This window comes from Hippocampus bargibanti, linkage group LG03 (genome assembly GCF_051943395.1).
Source record: "Hippocampus bargibanti isolate YZ-2025 linkage group LG03, ASM5194339v1, whole genome shotgun sequence".
Classification (NCBI taxonomy): domain Eukaryota; kingdom Metazoa; phylum Chordata; class Actinopteri; order Syngnathiformes; family Syngnathidae; genus Hippocampus; species Hippocampus bargibanti.
The window spans coordinates 4,460,428-4,474,857 of NC_142736.1; the positions used below are offsets into that span (position 1 = coordinate 4,460,428).

General features: G+C 34.3%; 1 protein-coding gene and 28 non-coding genes across 29 annotated transcripts; 1 reads left to right on the forward strand and 28 right to left on the reverse strand.

Moving 5' to 3' along the window:
• The first annotated feature begins 1,546 nt into the window (after positions 1 to 1,546).
• On the forward strand, positions 1,547 to 4,615 carry LOC148900032 (uncharacterized). Its single transcript, XM_088991599.1, has 2 exons — positions 1,547 to 2,252; positions 2,720 to 4,615. The coding sequence occupies exons 1-2, from the start codon at positions 2,135 to 2,137 to the stop codon at positions 4,396 to 4,398; spliced, it is 1,797 nt and encodes a 598-aa protein (XP_088847725.1). The 5' UTR covers positions 1,547 to 2,134; the 3' UTR covers positions 4,399 to 4,615.
• A 698-nt stretch (positions 4,616 to 5,313) lies between these two features.
• trnat-cgu (transfer RNA threonine (anticodon CGU)) lies at positions 5,314 to 5,386 on the reverse strand. The gene has a single exon. It is a non-coding gene; the product is annotated as a tRNA-Thr (tRNA).
• A 185-nt stretch (positions 5,387 to 5,571) lies between these two features.
• On the reverse strand, positions 5,572 to 5,644 carry trnat-agu (transfer RNA threonine (anticodon AGU)). Its single transcript has one exon. It is a non-coding gene; the product is annotated as a tRNA-Thr (tRNA).
• A 567-nt stretch (positions 5,645 to 6,211) lies between these two features.
• Positions 6,212 to 6,284, reverse strand: trnat-cgu (transfer RNA threonine (anticodon CGU)). Its single transcript has one exon. It is a non-coding gene; the product is annotated as a tRNA-Thr (tRNA).
• Positions 6,285 to 6,564: 280 nt separating this feature from the next.
• Positions 6,565 to 6,637, reverse strand: trnat-ugu (transfer RNA threonine (anticodon UGU)). The gene has a single exon. It is a non-coding gene; the product is annotated as a tRNA-Thr (tRNA).
• A 185-nt stretch (positions 6,638 to 6,822) lies between these two features.
• On the reverse strand, positions 6,823 to 6,895 carry trnat-ugu (transfer RNA threonine (anticodon UGU)). The gene has a single exon. It is a non-coding gene; the product is annotated as a tRNA-Thr (tRNA).
• A 231-nt stretch (positions 6,896 to 7,126) lies between these two features.
• On the reverse strand, positions 7,127 to 7,199 carry trnat-agu (transfer RNA threonine (anticodon AGU)). Its single transcript has one exon. It is a non-coding gene; the product is annotated as a tRNA-Thr (tRNA).
• Positions 7,200 to 7,466: 267 nt separating this feature from the next.
• Positions 7,467 to 7,539, reverse strand: trnat-cgu (transfer RNA threonine (anticodon CGU)). The gene has a single exon. It is a non-coding gene; the product is annotated as a tRNA-Thr (tRNA).
• Positions 7,540 to 7,774: 235 nt separating this feature from the next.
• On the reverse strand, positions 7,775 to 7,847 carry trnat-agu (transfer RNA threonine (anticodon AGU)). The gene has a single exon. It is a non-coding gene; the product is annotated as a tRNA-Thr (tRNA).
• Positions 7,848 to 8,117: 270 nt separating this feature from the next.
• trnat-cgu (transfer RNA threonine (anticodon CGU)) lies at positions 8,118 to 8,190 on the reverse strand. The gene has a single exon. It is a non-coding gene; the product is annotated as a tRNA-Thr (tRNA).
• A 229-nt stretch (positions 8,191 to 8,419) lies between these two features.
• On the reverse strand, positions 8,420 to 8,492 carry trnat-agu (transfer RNA threonine (anticodon AGU)). Its single transcript has one exon. It is a non-coding gene; the product is annotated as a tRNA-Thr (tRNA).
• A 248-nt stretch (positions 8,493 to 8,740) lies between these two features.
• On the reverse strand, positions 8,741 to 8,813 carry trnat-agu (transfer RNA threonine (anticodon AGU)). The gene has a single exon. It is a non-coding gene; the product is annotated as a tRNA-Thr (tRNA).
• Positions 8,814 to 9,119: 306 nt separating this feature from the next.
• On the reverse strand, positions 9,120 to 9,192 carry trnat-cgu (transfer RNA threonine (anticodon CGU)). Its single transcript has one exon. It is a non-coding gene; the product is annotated as a tRNA-Thr (tRNA).
• A 232-nt stretch (positions 9,193 to 9,424) lies between these two features.
• trnat-ugu (transfer RNA threonine (anticodon UGU)) lies at positions 9,425 to 9,497 on the reverse strand. Its single transcript has one exon. It is a non-coding gene; the product is annotated as a tRNA-Thr (tRNA).
• A 226-nt stretch (positions 9,498 to 9,723) lies between these two features.
• Positions 9,724 to 9,796, reverse strand: trnat-ugu (transfer RNA threonine (anticodon UGU)). Its single transcript has one exon. It is a non-coding gene; the product is annotated as a tRNA-Thr (tRNA).
• A 185-nt stretch (positions 9,797 to 9,981) lies between these two features.
• Positions 9,982 to 10,054, reverse strand: trnat-ugu (transfer RNA threonine (anticodon UGU)). Its single transcript has one exon. It is a non-coding gene; the product is annotated as a tRNA-Thr (tRNA).
• Positions 10,055 to 10,239: 185 nt separating this feature from the next.
• trnat-ugu (transfer RNA threonine (anticodon UGU)) lies at positions 10,240 to 10,312 on the reverse strand. Its single transcript has one exon. It is a non-coding gene; the product is annotated as a tRNA-Thr (tRNA).
• Positions 10,313 to 10,655: 343 nt separating this feature from the next.
• trnat-agu (transfer RNA threonine (anticodon AGU)) lies at positions 10,656 to 10,728 on the reverse strand. The gene has a single exon. It is a non-coding gene; the product is annotated as a tRNA-Thr (tRNA).
• A 270-nt stretch (positions 10,729 to 10,998) lies between these two features.
• On the reverse strand, positions 10,999 to 11,071 carry trnat-cgu (transfer RNA threonine (anticodon CGU)). The gene has a single exon. It is a non-coding gene; the product is annotated as a tRNA-Thr (tRNA).
• A 282-nt stretch (positions 11,072 to 11,353) lies between these two features.
• Positions 11,354 to 11,426, reverse strand: trnat-ugu (transfer RNA threonine (anticodon UGU)). Its single transcript has one exon. It is a non-coding gene; the product is annotated as a tRNA-Thr (tRNA).
• A 185-nt stretch (positions 11,427 to 11,611) lies between these two features.
• On the reverse strand, positions 11,612 to 11,684 carry trnat-ugu (transfer RNA threonine (anticodon UGU)). Its single transcript has one exon. It is a non-coding gene; the product is annotated as a tRNA-Thr (tRNA).
• A 331-nt stretch (positions 11,685 to 12,015) lies between these two features.
• trnat-agu (transfer RNA threonine (anticodon AGU)) lies at positions 12,016 to 12,088 on the reverse strand. The gene has a single exon. It is a non-coding gene; the product is annotated as a tRNA-Thr (tRNA).
• Positions 12,089 to 12,367: 279 nt separating this feature from the next.
• On the reverse strand, positions 12,368 to 12,440 carry trnat-cgu (transfer RNA threonine (anticodon CGU)). The gene has a single exon. It is a non-coding gene; the product is annotated as a tRNA-Thr (tRNA).
• Positions 12,441 to 12,719: 279 nt separating this feature from the next.
• On the reverse strand, positions 12,720 to 12,792 carry trnat-ugu (transfer RNA threonine (anticodon UGU)). The gene has a single exon. It is a non-coding gene; the product is annotated as a tRNA-Thr (tRNA).
• Positions 12,793 to 12,977: 185 nt separating this feature from the next.
• trnat-ugu (transfer RNA threonine (anticodon UGU)) lies at positions 12,978 to 13,050 on the reverse strand. The gene has a single exon. It is a non-coding gene; the product is annotated as a tRNA-Thr (tRNA).
• Positions 13,051 to 13,351: 301 nt separating this feature from the next.
• Positions 13,352 to 13,424, reverse strand: trnat-agu (transfer RNA threonine (anticodon AGU)). Its single transcript has one exon. It is a non-coding gene; the product is annotated as a tRNA-Thr (tRNA).
• Positions 13,425 to 13,688: 264 nt separating this feature from the next.
• On the reverse strand, positions 13,689 to 13,761 carry trnat-agu (transfer RNA threonine (anticodon AGU)). Its single transcript has one exon. It is a non-coding gene; the product is annotated as a tRNA-Thr (tRNA).
• Positions 13,762 to 14,004: 243 nt separating this feature from the next.
• On the reverse strand, positions 14,005 to 14,077 carry trnat-agu (transfer RNA threonine (anticodon AGU)). The gene has a single exon. It is a non-coding gene; the product is annotated as a tRNA-Thr (tRNA).
• Positions 14,078 to 14,264: 187 nt separating this feature from the next.
• On the reverse strand, positions 14,265 to 14,337 carry trnat-agu (transfer RNA threonine (anticodon AGU)). Its single transcript has one exon. It is a non-coding gene; the product is annotated as a tRNA-Thr (tRNA).
• Positions 14,338 to 14,430: the final 93 nt, after the last annotated feature.

Consider the following 14,430-nt stretch of genomic DNA (forward strand, 5'->3'; position numbering starts at 1 on the left):
ATAACTTATTTCCTGATGCCTTCCATTTTAAAATCAGCTCCGTCGCCATTGAGAGAAACCTATCAAGCAACAATAGAAATTCAACAACAGTTCAAGCTACACGTTTAATACGAAGCATCCACAATTAATAATAATAATAATACATTTAATTTCAAGCGCCTTTCATTACAGTCAAACCTCAGTTATCGATCATGTCAGTTCTCGACCAATTTGATTTTCGACCAAAAATGTCAATTTTTTTATGCCTCGGTTTATCACCTGGGTATATTTAAAACAAATAAAAAGTCATAAATTAGTTACGTTTCAATTCTCTGACGTCACCCTGACCGAAACACTTGTTGCGTGTTCAGACTGAAATATAAAGGAGAGATAAAATAGCGACAAGAGGCTACAAGATCTACTCTCTCAGTTATTAAAGGACAACTACACCATTTTTTTGTTTCCTGACTGACATCAGAAAAACGTTTTATAGCATCTAAAATACCCAAAACACACAGGCGGATATTTTTAGTGAAATGCAAAACACCAATAAAAAATGAGTTAAAGTGTCCCAAAACTACTTCAAAATGACCTCGGTAATGGCGAGTTTTAGAAGGTCCCGCCCCCTTGTTCGTGACGTCAAGCCACGACGTCTTGACTTGGTCTAGAATGAAAACAATGGCTTCAGATTGGGAGAAGATGCTTTCTTGTTACTCATCCAGTTATGAATATGATTCAAATAGTTCTTAAGAGTAAAGCATAAATGTTTGCAATTGATTAAAGAAGTCCTTCCGGATCAATTCGAGCTGTCACGATTCCAATGTAGCGTCCCAGAAAATGCACAAGATGGCGCCCAAGCTCCATTGGAAATGGGCTGATTCGTCTGCTGGGAATTTGTGTCAAATAGTTGCACAAGATGGCGCCCAAGCTCCATTGGAAATGGGCTGATTCGTCTGCTGGGAATTTGTGTCAAATAGTAGTCTTGGTGCAACACACAACGATTCACCATCGCGTTATTTATGTGTTTTATTTCGCCATCAACACGATGTTTTCAGACCAAACAAAGTACCCAAAATGCATTGTGTGTAACTTTCTCAGTCAGGGGCGTTCCAGACGTGACGTCACGTGTGGAATCTTCACCAACTCGATAACAAGACTTCCTGAATATTCAGTGCGAGTCTTAAAACGTGAAATATAGCTATATGTGATGGAATATTTGTAAAATACGCTCAGTAGAATTCATTTGAAGTGATTTTTACAAATTATGGACACAAGTTGTGTCCATAATTTGTAAAAATCACAACCGACGCCTCTGGACAAGTTGTGTCACACAACTTGTCCGGAGGCGTCGGTTGTCCTTTAAACATACCAGTATTCAGATGAGATAACAAGGATGCCATAGTTTCAATTCGCTCCGTTTTATTCACCTCATACAGATCCATCTGGGTCGCTCGGGTCCCCCATGGAGACAATATAGTCTTAACAATAACTGAGCGCACCTGAATGCACCACTCGACTCACTTCCGTTTCCTGCCTTGCGTCGCGTTTTATGCAACCGATGCATCATCCTCGTGTAGCCTTCGCTTAATTGACGTGTTTGTATTGTTCAATCGCTATTAAAAAACAGACATTTATTACATTGATTATAAAGGGAAATATTTCGTTTTTAAGACCAAATTAGGTTTAGAACGTGTTTCTAGAACGGATTGTGGTGGAAAACCCACATTTGACTGTAGAACGTTGCATATACTAATTCCGTTTATGCCCCCCCCTTGCAAGTGAATCACTCCAAATAATCCGATAGGTGGCGATCATGTACACAAAGCTGGCTTGTCAACTACCGTTTAACTGAAACACGAAGATGTCGAATCCGGGAAAACGACAAAGACGAATATAAACGAAAAGTTAGCGAGATTTTTATTGTTTGCGACGGATTATCTGTTCTTTTGGGATTTATTTATTCCGTGTGGATGTATTTATTTCAAAATATTTTTTTCCCGTGTAGTTAATTCTTCATGGTCGATTGAGTGTAGTTTCAGACCCGGTGAGCTAACCGAGCTGCGCTTGATGATAGTAAACAAAGAGGGGCCGACGTTAGCATTAACACGTCGCTTAGCAAAGGAGAAGGCGAAAGTGTTGCGATTAGTGTTTAAAAATGTGTGCCAAAAGTGTTAAAGAAGAGTTCGAGGAAGAAGTGTGTCGAACCAAAGACGAGATCGAACCACAACTGGACTCCGTTTTTGTGAAGCCTGCAGACGGATTACACAAAGAAGGTTCGATCACATTTTTATCACAAATAGTTTAGTGTCTTTAATATAAATATAAAAAAAGGAGACACGTTGTTTTTTCCTAATTCCTTTCTTTAACTCTTTCGATTTCACTGAAAGAAGGCGGGACAGAAACAAACAGTGCTATGTTATAATAAAAAAAAAAAACATACGAGAAAGCATGAATGATTTTGACAATGGGCTAGAATGGTACCTATCAGTTTACATTCAAGCAGCCAAAGTTGCATTTACCAAAAGATGCAAAGAAATACTAAAACCACTCGGAATCCACTGCAGCGCGATCATCCTGCAAGGGGGGTTCTCCCACCTGCAGCCCCTTCTCAATCTTTCTCACTTTTCTTCCCAAATACAGTCAAACATCGGTTTTCGAACGTCTCGGTTTATCGTACAATTTTGACTGACTTGATTTGTCCTAATCGCATGCCGCGTGCTTGTCTTATTGTGTCTTGCAGCCGTCAGTGAGAAAGATCTTCGTGCTGAGCGGCATGTGCGTAACTCCAGGGTGGAGCAGGGGGCTCTCAGGACTCCCGATATTAAAGAGGAAGAGGAGGAGGAGGATATCACCACTCTGCCATTTATTCGTGTCATCGTGAAAAGTGAAGATGAAGAAGGTGACGCTGGATCCCAAGCAGATAGCACCGATGAGGATGAAGAAAGTTGTAAAGGTGACACAACGGGTGGGACTGACAGAAAACGCTGGACATGTTCCCAGTGTGAAAAAAGCTTTGGCAACAACTCCGCTTTGAAAATGCACATTAGAACGCACACAGCAGAGAAACCATTTTCATGCTCCGTGTGCGGTAAGGAATTCTCCCAAAAGGGAAATTTAATCCGACACACACGAACGCACACGCGACCCACCGCGCTGAAGAAACAATGCTCAGTCTGTGGGATGAGATTCCGTCAAAATTCGCATTTGAGGAAGCACATGAGGACGCACACGGGTGAGAATTCCTTTTCCTGCTCGGTGTGCGGAAAAGAATTCTCTCGTAAGTCAGTGTTGACCACGCACACGAGAACACACACCGGGGAGAAACCATTTTCGTGTTCGGCCTGCAGCAAAAGTTTTAGTAGTCGCTCGTCGTTCATCCGTCACAAGAAAACTCACACTGGTGAGAAACCGTTTTCCTGCTCACTCTGCGGCAAACAATTCTCTCAGAAAGGCAATTTGGTGAGACACACCAGAAACCACAGCGAACCGACCGTTTTGAATACACACTGCTCGCTGCCCGATACGATAGCGAGTCAAAGTGCACATTTGGAAACCCGCGTAAAAAAATCCTCCGGCCCAAATAAATCTTCCTGTCACGTCCGTGTGAAACATTTCGCTCCTAAGTCGCTTTTGACGATACGCGAGAGAAGACGTACGGCAGAAAAACAATTTTCCTGTTTAGTCTGTAACAAAGGCTTTAACGGTCGTTCGTCATTTGTCCGACACAAAAGAACGCACTCTTGTGAGAAACCCTTCCCCTGCTCTCTGTGCGGGAAACGGTTTGGGGAAAAGGCGCATTTCGTGGTACACACAAGAATTCACACGGGTGAAAAACCTTTCTCATGCCCGGTTTGCAATAAACGCTTTAGTGCTTTTTCCACGTTTTCCCGCCACAAAAGAACACACGCTGGCGAAAAACCTTTCGCCTGCTCCGTGTGCGGTAAAAGATTTGCTTTGAAGACTTACTTCACGGTACACGCCCGAACGCACACGGGAGAGAAACCGTTTTCTTGTCGCATTTGTCACAAACGTTTCGGCGGCCGTTCATCGTTTGTACGGCACCAAAGAACGCATACTGGAGAGAAACCCTTTGCCTGCTCCGTGTGTGGCAAAAGCTTTGCCGGAAAGATATATTTCACGGTGCACATGCGGGCGCACGCTGGTGAGAAACCTTTTACGTGCTCGGTGTGTAAGAAAAGTTTTAGCGTACAGTCCTCGTTCGTTCGCCACCAAAGAACACACACAGATGAGCGGCCATATTTGTGCTTAACGTGCGGTATGAGATTGACTTGCCGTTCGCATTTAGACCGACATATGACCACGCACACCGGTGAGAAGATGTTCGCTTGTAGCGCGTGTAATCGTAAATTCTCTCGCAAGGACAATCTGAAGACACACAAGTGTGTCGCTAAGAAATAAAGCCACAGGACCCGCCCGGCTGACGTCATGAGCACATTTGACGAGTTGTTTTAAATTCACTGACTTCCTGCAGGACTCTTTCAATAGTTTTGGAAGTCATGGCCGTTTTTTTTTTCTGGCGGCTCTTCACAATCGCGTTCGTGTCAGTGATGGCCGTGTTCCATTCAACCGACCTGCTGTGGAATTTCCGCACTGGAAAAATAAATATGTAACAGGCTTTTTGTCCTTGGTTCTCTTTATTTCAGACACAAAGTATTTCAAACATGACTTAGCAGTAATTATACAGGTGACAGATGGACAAGTTATCACATGATGCTGTTATTATTATTCAATGATCATATTTTTTACTAGTTGGTATGATTGTATTATTAATATGAAAAGCAAATTAGTGAGAGCTGATCATCAGACCAGAGTAACCACAGGGAAAGTCAAAGTTAGTGGATGCTCTCTGTGCACATATAACTCACGCCATATCAATACAAATATTTGATATAGTGTATTTTTGTACATGAGTAAATCGTTTTTCACATAATTTCACATAATTTTTGGTAGTTAATTTAAGCAACAACAAAAAACAAACAAACTGAGGAGCCATTTGGGTGGCGAAATAGCCGGATCTTTTTAGTGAGCCGAGCCAAAAGAACCGGCTCTCTGAAAAGAGCCGCAATTCCCATCACTACAAGCTAAGTCTCGCGATGCAAGTTTGTTAGCTTTTTCTTCTCACTTGTTTCATCGCTACATCATGTTTTTGATGTGTTTCAGTGGAAATGCTGAGGAGCAGATTTCCCAACTGTTTTCTTATGAAAAAGCCAATTCCAGCCCTTGACTTGCAGTCGAATAAGAAAAACACACAACCTCCGGTTCGTAGTATGCAAACTAGCTTGACACCTGATATGAACTTGGTCATATAGGTCGAGGCCCCAGTGAGAATTGAACTCATGACCCCTGGTTTACGAGACCAGCGCTCTAACCACTGAGCTATGAGGCCTTATCTGCTAATTGGCCGTTAGCTTTTTTGTTGACGAGTTGTGCCATGAAAGATTTTAAAAAGCCAAGTCCATTACTTGCTGTAGAAAAATAATTAAAACGTGTTTTCCTTCAAAGTTAAAGTTGTTTAGCTATATAGCATAGACTCGCTTTTTGCCCCTGAGATGAACTCAGACACACGTGACTAGGCCACAGTGAGAATTGAACTCACGACCCCTGGTTTACTAGACCAGTGCTCTAACCACTGAGCTATGCGGCCTAATCTGCGATGTGCCTATTAGCATTTTTGTTAAAAAGCTAACAAAAGTAGTGCCATGAAAGATGGTGTAAAGCCAAGTCCATTAATGGGAGTCGAATGTTTGTTACCTAACTTTTAATAATAATAATAATAATATGTAATAATCCATTTCATTTATAAGCTTTTGTTAACTCATTTAAAACTACTCTCAGTAGAAAAATAAATTAAAAGTGATATGCTATTAATTAGAATGGCTTAGACACGAGCACTGAGGTGCTTCTTCCTTCTGAAATCTAGACTAGCACTAGACCAGTGCTCTAACCACTGAGCTATGAGGCCTTATGCTTTCCCTAGCATACATAACTTGTCATAATAATAATAATAATAATAATAATAATAATAATAATAATAATTTAATTAATTAATTAAATAATTTAATTAATAATTAAATAATAATAATAATAATACATTTCATTTATAAGCTTTTGTTAGCTTATTATGAAAAATAAATTAAAAGCAATTCCAATGGCTCTGATAAAGTCACTAACTTGCTATTTGCTTCTGAAATACACTCAGTTTTGTGTGACAAGGCCTCAGTGAGAATTGAACACACGACCCCTGGTTTACGAGACCAGTGCTCTAACCACTGAGCTATGAGGCCTTATGCTTTCCCTAGCATACATAACTTGTCATAATAATAATAATAATAATAATACTAATAATAATAATAATAATAATTTAATTAATTAATTAAATAATCTAATTAATTAATTAATTAATTAATTTAATTAATAATTAAATAATAATAATAATAATAATAAATGTCATTTGTAAGCTTTTGTTAGCTCATTATGAAAAATAAATTAAAAGCAATTCCAATGGCTCTGATAAAGTCACTAAATTGCTATTTGCTTCTGAAATGTACTCAGTTTTGTGTGACAAGGCCTCAGTGAGAATTGAACTTACGACTCCTGGTTTACAAGACCAGCGCTCTAACCACTGAGCTATGAGGGCTTATCTGCTAATTGGCCGTTAGCTTTTTTGTTAACGAGTTGTGCCATGAAAGATTTTAAAAAGCCAAGTCCATTACTTGCTGTAGAAAAATAATTAAAACGTGTTTTCCTTCAAAGTTAAAGGTGTTTAGCTATATAGCATAGACTTGCTTTTTGCCCCTGAGATGAACTCAGACACACGTGACTAGGCCACAGTGAGAATTGAACTCACGACCCCTGGTTTACAAGACCAGTGCTCTAACCACTGAGCTATGAGGCCTTACGCTTTCCCTAGCATACATAACTTGTCATAATAATAATAATAATAACAATTTAATTAATTAATTAAATAATTTAATTAATAATTAAATAATAATAATAATAATAATAAATTTCATTATTAAGCTTTTTTTAGCTTATTATGAAAAATAAATTAAAAGCAATTCCAATGGCTCTGATAAAGTCACTAACTTGCTATTTGCTTCTGAAACGCACTCAGTTTTGTGTGACAAGGCCTCAGTGAGAATTGAACTCACGACCCCTGGTTTACTAGACCAGTGCTCTAACCACTGAGCTATGAGGCCTGATGTTTTCCCTAGCATATATAACTTGTCATAATAATAATAATAATAATAATAATAATAATAATAATAATAATAATAATAATAATTTAATTAATTAATTAAATAATTTAATTAATAATTAAATAATAATAATAATAATAATAATAAATTTCATTTATAAGCTTTTGTTAGCTTATTATGAAAAATAAATTAAAAGCAATTCCAATGGCTCTGATAAAGTCACTAACTTGCTATTTGCTTCTGAAACGCACTCAGTTTTGTGTGACAAGGCCTCAGCGAGAATTGAACTCGCGACCCCTGGTTTACGAGACCAGTGCTCTAACCACTGAGCTATGAGGCCTTATGCTTTTCCTAGCATACATAACTTGTCATAATAATAATAATAATAGTAATAATAATAATAATAATAATAATAATAATAATAATAATAATAATAATAATAATAATAATAATAAATTTCATTTATAAGCTTTTGTTAGCTTATTATGAAAAATAAATTAAAAGCAATTCCAATGGCTCTGATAAAGTCACTAACTCGCTATTTGCTTCTGAAACACACTCAGTTTTGTGTGACAAGGCCTCAGTGAGAATTGAACTCACGACCCCTGGTTTACTAGACCAGTGCTCTAACCACTGAGCTATGAGGCCTGATGTTTTCCCTAGCATATATAACTTGTCATAATAATAATAATAATAATAATAATAATAATAATAATAATAATAATAATAATAATAATTTAATTAATTAATTAAATAATTTAATTAATAATTAAATAATAATAATAATAATAATAATAAATTTCATTTATAAGCTTTTGTTAGCTTATTATGAAAAATAAATTAAAAGCAATTCCAATGGCTCTGATAAAGTCACTAACTTGCTATTTGCTTCTGAAACGCACTCAGTTTTGTGTGACAAGGCCTCAGCGAGAATTGAACTCGCGACCCCTGGTTTACGAGACCAGTGCTCTAACCACTGAGCTATGAGGCCTTATGCTTTTCCTAGCATACATAACTTGTCATAATAATAATAATAATAGTAATAATAATAATAATAATAATAATAATAATAATAATAATAATAATAATAATAATAATAAATTTCATTTATAAGCTTTTGTTAGCTTATTATGAAAAATAAATTAAAAGCAATTCCAATGGCTCTGATAAAGTCACTAACTCGCTATTTGCTTCTGAAACGCACTCAGTTTTGTGTGACAAGGCCTCAGTGAGAATTGAACTCACGACCACTGGTTTACTAGACCAGTGCTCTAACCACTGAGCTATGAGGCCTTACGCTTTCCCTAGCATACATAACTTGTCATAATAATAATAATAATAATAATAATTTAATTAATTAATTAATTAATTTAATTAATAATTAAATAATAATAATAATAATAATAATAATAATAATAATAAATTTCATTTATAAGCTTTTGTTAGCTTATTATGAAAAATAAATTAAAGCAATTCCAATGGCTCTGATAAAGTCACTAAATTGCTATTTGCTTCTGAAATGTACTCAGTCTGGTGTGTCAAGGCCTCAGTGAGAATTGAACTCACGACCCCTGGTTTACTAGACCAGTGCTCTAACCACTGAGCTATGAGGCCTTATGTTTTTGCTAGCATACATAACTTGTAATAATAATAATAATATTAATAATAATAATAATAATAATAATAATAATTTAATTAATTAATTAAACAATTTAATTAATTAATTAAATAATTTGATAAATAATTAAATAATAATAATAATAATAATAATAATAATAATAATAATAATAATAATAATAAATTTCATTTATAAGCTTTTGTTAGATTATTATGAAAAATAAATTAAAAGCAATTCCAATGGCTCTGATAAAGTCACTAACTTGCTATTTGCTTCTGAAACGCACTCAGTTTTGTGTGACAAGGCCTCAGCGAGAATTGAACTCACGACCCCTGGTTTACGAGACCAGTGCTCTAACCACTGAGCTATGAGGCCTTACGCTTTTCCTAGGATACATCACTTGTCATAATAATAAAAATAGTAATAATAGTAATAATAATAATAATAATAATAATAATAATAATAATAATAATAATAATAATAATAAATGTCATTTATAAGCTTTTGTTAGCTCATTATGAAAAATAAATTAAAAGCAATTCCAATGGCTCTGATAAAGTCACTAAATTGCTATTTGCTTCTGAAATGTACTCAGTTTTGTGTGACAAGGCCTCAGTGAGAATTGAACTCACGACCCCTGGTTTACAAGACCAGTGCTCTAACCACTGAGCTATGAGGCCTTACGCTTTTCCTAGGATACATCACTTGTCATAATAATAAAAATAGTAATAATAGTAATAATAATAATAATAATAATAATAATAATAATAATAATAATAATAATAAATGTCATTTATAAGCTTTTGTTAGCTCATTATGAAAAATAAATTAAAAGCAATTCCAATGGCTCTGATAAAGTCACTAAATTGCTATTTGCTTCTGAAATGTACTCAGTTTTGTGTGACAAGGCCTCAGTGAGAATTGAACTCACGACCCCTGGTTTACAAGACCAGTGCTCTAACCACTGAGCTATGAGGGCTTATCTGCAAATTGGCCGTTAGCTTTTTTGTTAACGAGTTGTGCCATGAAAGATTTTAAAAAGCCAAGTCCATTACTTGCTGTAGAAAAATAATTAAAACGTGTTTTCCTTCAAAGTTAAAGGTGTTTAGCTATATAGCATAGACTTGCTTTTTGCCCCTGAGATGAACTCAGACACACGTGACTAGGCCACAGTGAGAATTGAACTCACGACCCCTGGTTTACAAGACCAGTGCTCTAACCACTGAGCTATGAGGGCTTATCTGCTAATTGGCCGTTAGCTTTTTTGTTCACGAGTTGTGCCATGAAAGATTTTAAAAAGCCAAGTCCATTACTTGCTGTAGAAAAATAATTAAAACGTGTTTTCCTTCAAAGTTAAAGGTGTTTAGCTATATAGCATAGACTTGCTTTTTGCCCCTGAGATGAACTCAGACACACGTGACTAGGCCACAGTGAGAATTGAACTCACGACCCCTGGTTTACAAGACCAGTGCTCTAACCACTGAGCTATGCAGCCTAATCTGCTATGTACCTATTAGCATTTTTGTTAAAAAGCTAACAAAAGTAGTGCCATGAAAGATGGTGTAAAGCCAAGTCCATTAATGGGAGTCGAATGTTTGTTACCTAACTTTTAATAATAATAATAATAATAATAATAATAATAATAATAATAATAATAATAATAATAATAATAATAATAATATGTAATAATCCATTTCATTTATAAGCTTTTGTTAACTCATTTAAAACTACTCTCAGTAGAAAAATAAATTAAAAGTGATATGCTATTAATTAGAATGGCTTAGACAAGAGCACTGAGGTGCTTCTTCCGTCTGAAACGCACTCAGTTTTGTGTGACAAGGCCTCAGTGAGAATTGAACTCACGACCCCTGGTTTACTAGACCAGGGCTCTAACCACTGAGCTATGAGGCCTTATGTTTTCCCTAGCATACATAACTTGTAATAATAATAATAATAATAATAATAATAATAATAATAATAATAATAATAATAATAATAATATTTTAATTAATTAATTAAATAATTTAATTAATAGTTAAATAATAATAATAATAATAATAAATTTCATTTATAAGCTTTTGTTAGCTTATTATGAAAAATAAATTAAAAGCAATTCCAATGGCTCTGATAAAGTCACTAACTTGCTATTTGCTTCTGAAACGCACTCAGTTTTGTGTGACAAGGCCTCAGCGAGAATTGAACTCACGACCCCTGGTTTACGAGACCAGTGCTCTAACCACTGAGCTATGAGGCCTTATGCTTTCCCTAGCATACATAATTTGTCATAATAATAATAATAATAATAATAATAATAATAATAATAATAATAATAATAATGTAATTAATTAATTAAATAATCTAATTAATTAATTAAATAATTTAATTAATAATTAAATACTAATAATAATAATAATAAATGTCATTTGTAAGCTTTTGTTAGCTCATTATGAAAAATAAATTAAAAGCAATTCCAATGGCTCTGATAAAGTCACTAAATTGCTATTTGCTTCTGAAATGTACTCAGTTTAGTGTGACAAGGCCTCAGTGAGAATTGAACTCACGACCCCTGGTTTACAAGACCAGTGCTCTAACCACTGAGCTATGAGGGCTTATCTGCTAATTGGCCGTTAGCTTTTTTGTTAACGAGTTGTGCCATGAAAGATTTTAAAAAGCCAAGTCCATTACTTGCTGTAGAAAAATAATTAAAACGTGTTTTCCTTCAAAGTTAAAGGTGTTTAGCTATATAGCATAGACTTGCTTTTTGCCCCTGAGATGAACTCAGACACACGTGACTAGGCCACAGTGAGAATTGAACTCACGACCCCTGGTTTACAAGACCAGTGCTCTAACCACTGAGCTATGCAGCCTAATCTGCTATGTACCTATTAGCATTTTTGTTAAAAAGCTAACAAAAGTAGTGCCATGAAAGATGGTGTAAAGCCAAGTCCATTAATGGGAGTCGAATGTTTGTTACCTAACTTTTAATAATAATAATAATAATAATAATAATAATAATAATAATAATAATAATAATAATAATATGTAATAATCCATTTCATTTATAAGCTTTTGTTAACTCATTTAAAACTACTCTCAGTAGAAAAATAAATTAAAAGTGATATGCTATTAATTAGAATGGCTTAGACAAGAGCACTGAGGTGCTTCTTCCGTCTGAAACGCACTCAGTTTTGTGTGACAAGGCCTCAGTGAGAATTGAACTCACGACCCCTGGTTTACTAGACCAGGGCTCTAACCACTGAGCTATGAGGCCTTATGTTTTCCCTAGCATACATAACTTGTAATAATAATAATAATAATAATAATAATAATAATAATAATAATAATAATAATAATAATAATAATAATAATATTTTAATTAATTAATTAAATAATTTAATTAATAGTTAAATAATAATAATAATAATAATAAATTTCATTTATAAGCTTTTGTTAGCTTATTATGAAAAATAAATTAAAAGCAATTCCAATGGCTCTGATAAAGTCACTAACTTGCTATTTGCTTCTGAAACGCACTCAGTTTTGTGTGACAAGGCCTCAGCGAGAATTGAACTCACGACCCCTGGTTTACGAGACCAGTGCTCTAACCACTGAGCTATGAGGCCTTATGCTTTCCCTAGCATACATAATTTGTCATAATAATAATAATAATAATAATAATAATAATAATAATAATAATAATAATGTAATTAATTAATTAAATAATCTAATTAATTAATTAAATAATTTAATTAATAATTAAATACTAATAATAATAATAATAAATGTCATTTGTAAGCTTTTGTTAGCTCATTATGAAAAATAAATTAAAAGCAATTCCAATGGCTCTGATAAAGTCACTAAATTGCTATTTGCTTCTGAAATGTACTCAGTTTAGTGTGACAAGGCCTCAGTGAGAATTGAACTCACGACCCCTGGTTTACAAGACCAGTGTTCTAACCACTGAGCTATGAGGGCTTATCTGCTAATTGGCCGTTAGCTTTTTTGTTAACGAGTTGTGCCATGAAAGATTTTAAAAAGCCAAGTCCATTACTTGCTGTAGAAAAATAATTAAAACGTGTTTTCCTTCAAAGTTAAAGGTGTTTAGCTATATAGCATAGACTTGCTTTTTGCCCCTGAGATGAACTCAGACACACGTGACTAGGCCACAGTGAGAATTGAACTCACGACCCCTGGTTTACAAGACCAGTGCTCTAACCACTGAGCTATGCAGCCTAATCTGCTATGTACCTATTAGCATTTTTGTTAAAAAGCTAACAAAAGTAGTGCCATGAAAGATGGTGTAAAGCCAAGTCCATTAATGGGAGTCGAATGTTTGTTACCTAACTTTTAATAATAATAATAATAATAATAATAATATGTAATAATCCATTTCATTTATAAGCTTTTGTTAACTCATTTAAAACTACTCTCAGTAGAAAAATAAATTAAAAGTGATATGCTATTAATTAGAATGGCTTAGACAAGAGCACTGAGGTGCTACTTCCTTCCGAAATCAACTGAGTTTTGTGTGACAAGGCCTCAGTGAGAATTGAACTCACGACCCCTGGTTTACTAGACCAGTGCTCTAACCACTGAGCTATGAGGCCTTATGCTTTCCCTAGCATACATAACTTGTCATAATAATAATAATAATAATAATAATAATAATAATAATAATAATAATAATAATAATAATAATAATTTAATTAATTAATTAAATAATTTAATTAATAATTAAATAATAATAATAAATTTCATTTATAAGCTTTTGTTAGCTTATTATGAAAAATAAATTAAAAGCAATTCCAATGGCTCTGATAAAGTCACTAACTTGCTATTTGCTTCTGAAACGCAATCAGTTTTGTGTGACAAGGCCTCAGTGAGAATTGAACTCACGACCCCTGGTTTACTAGACCAGTGCTCTAACCACTGAGCTATGAGGCCTTATGTTTTCCCTAGCATACATAACTTGTAATAATAATAATAATAATAATAATAATAATAATAATTTAATTAATTAATTAAATAATTTAATTAATAATTAAATAATAATAATAATAATAATAAATTTCATTTATAAGCTTTTGTTAGCTTATTATGAAAAATAAATTAAAAGCAATTCCAATGGCTCTGATAAAGTCACTAACTCGCTATTTGCTTCTGAAACGCACTCAGTTTTGTGTGACAAGGCCTCAGTGAGAATTGAACTCACGACCACTGGTTTACTAGACCAGTGCTCTAACCACTGAGCTATGAGGCCTTATGCTTTCCCTAGCATACATAACTTGTCATAATAATAATAATAATAATAGTAATAATAATAATAAATGTCATTTATAAGCTTTTGTTAGCTCATTATGAAAAATAAATTAAAAGCAATTCAAATGGCTCTGATAAAGTCACTAAATTGCTATTTGCTTCTGAAATGTACTCAGTCTGGTGTGTCAAGGCCTCAGTGAGAATTGAACTCACGACCCCTGGTTTACTAGACCAGTGCTCTAACCACTGAGCTATGAGGCCTTATGTTTTTGCTAGCATACATAACTTGTAATAATAATAATAATATTAATAATAATAATAATAATAATAATAATAATTTAATTAATTAATTAA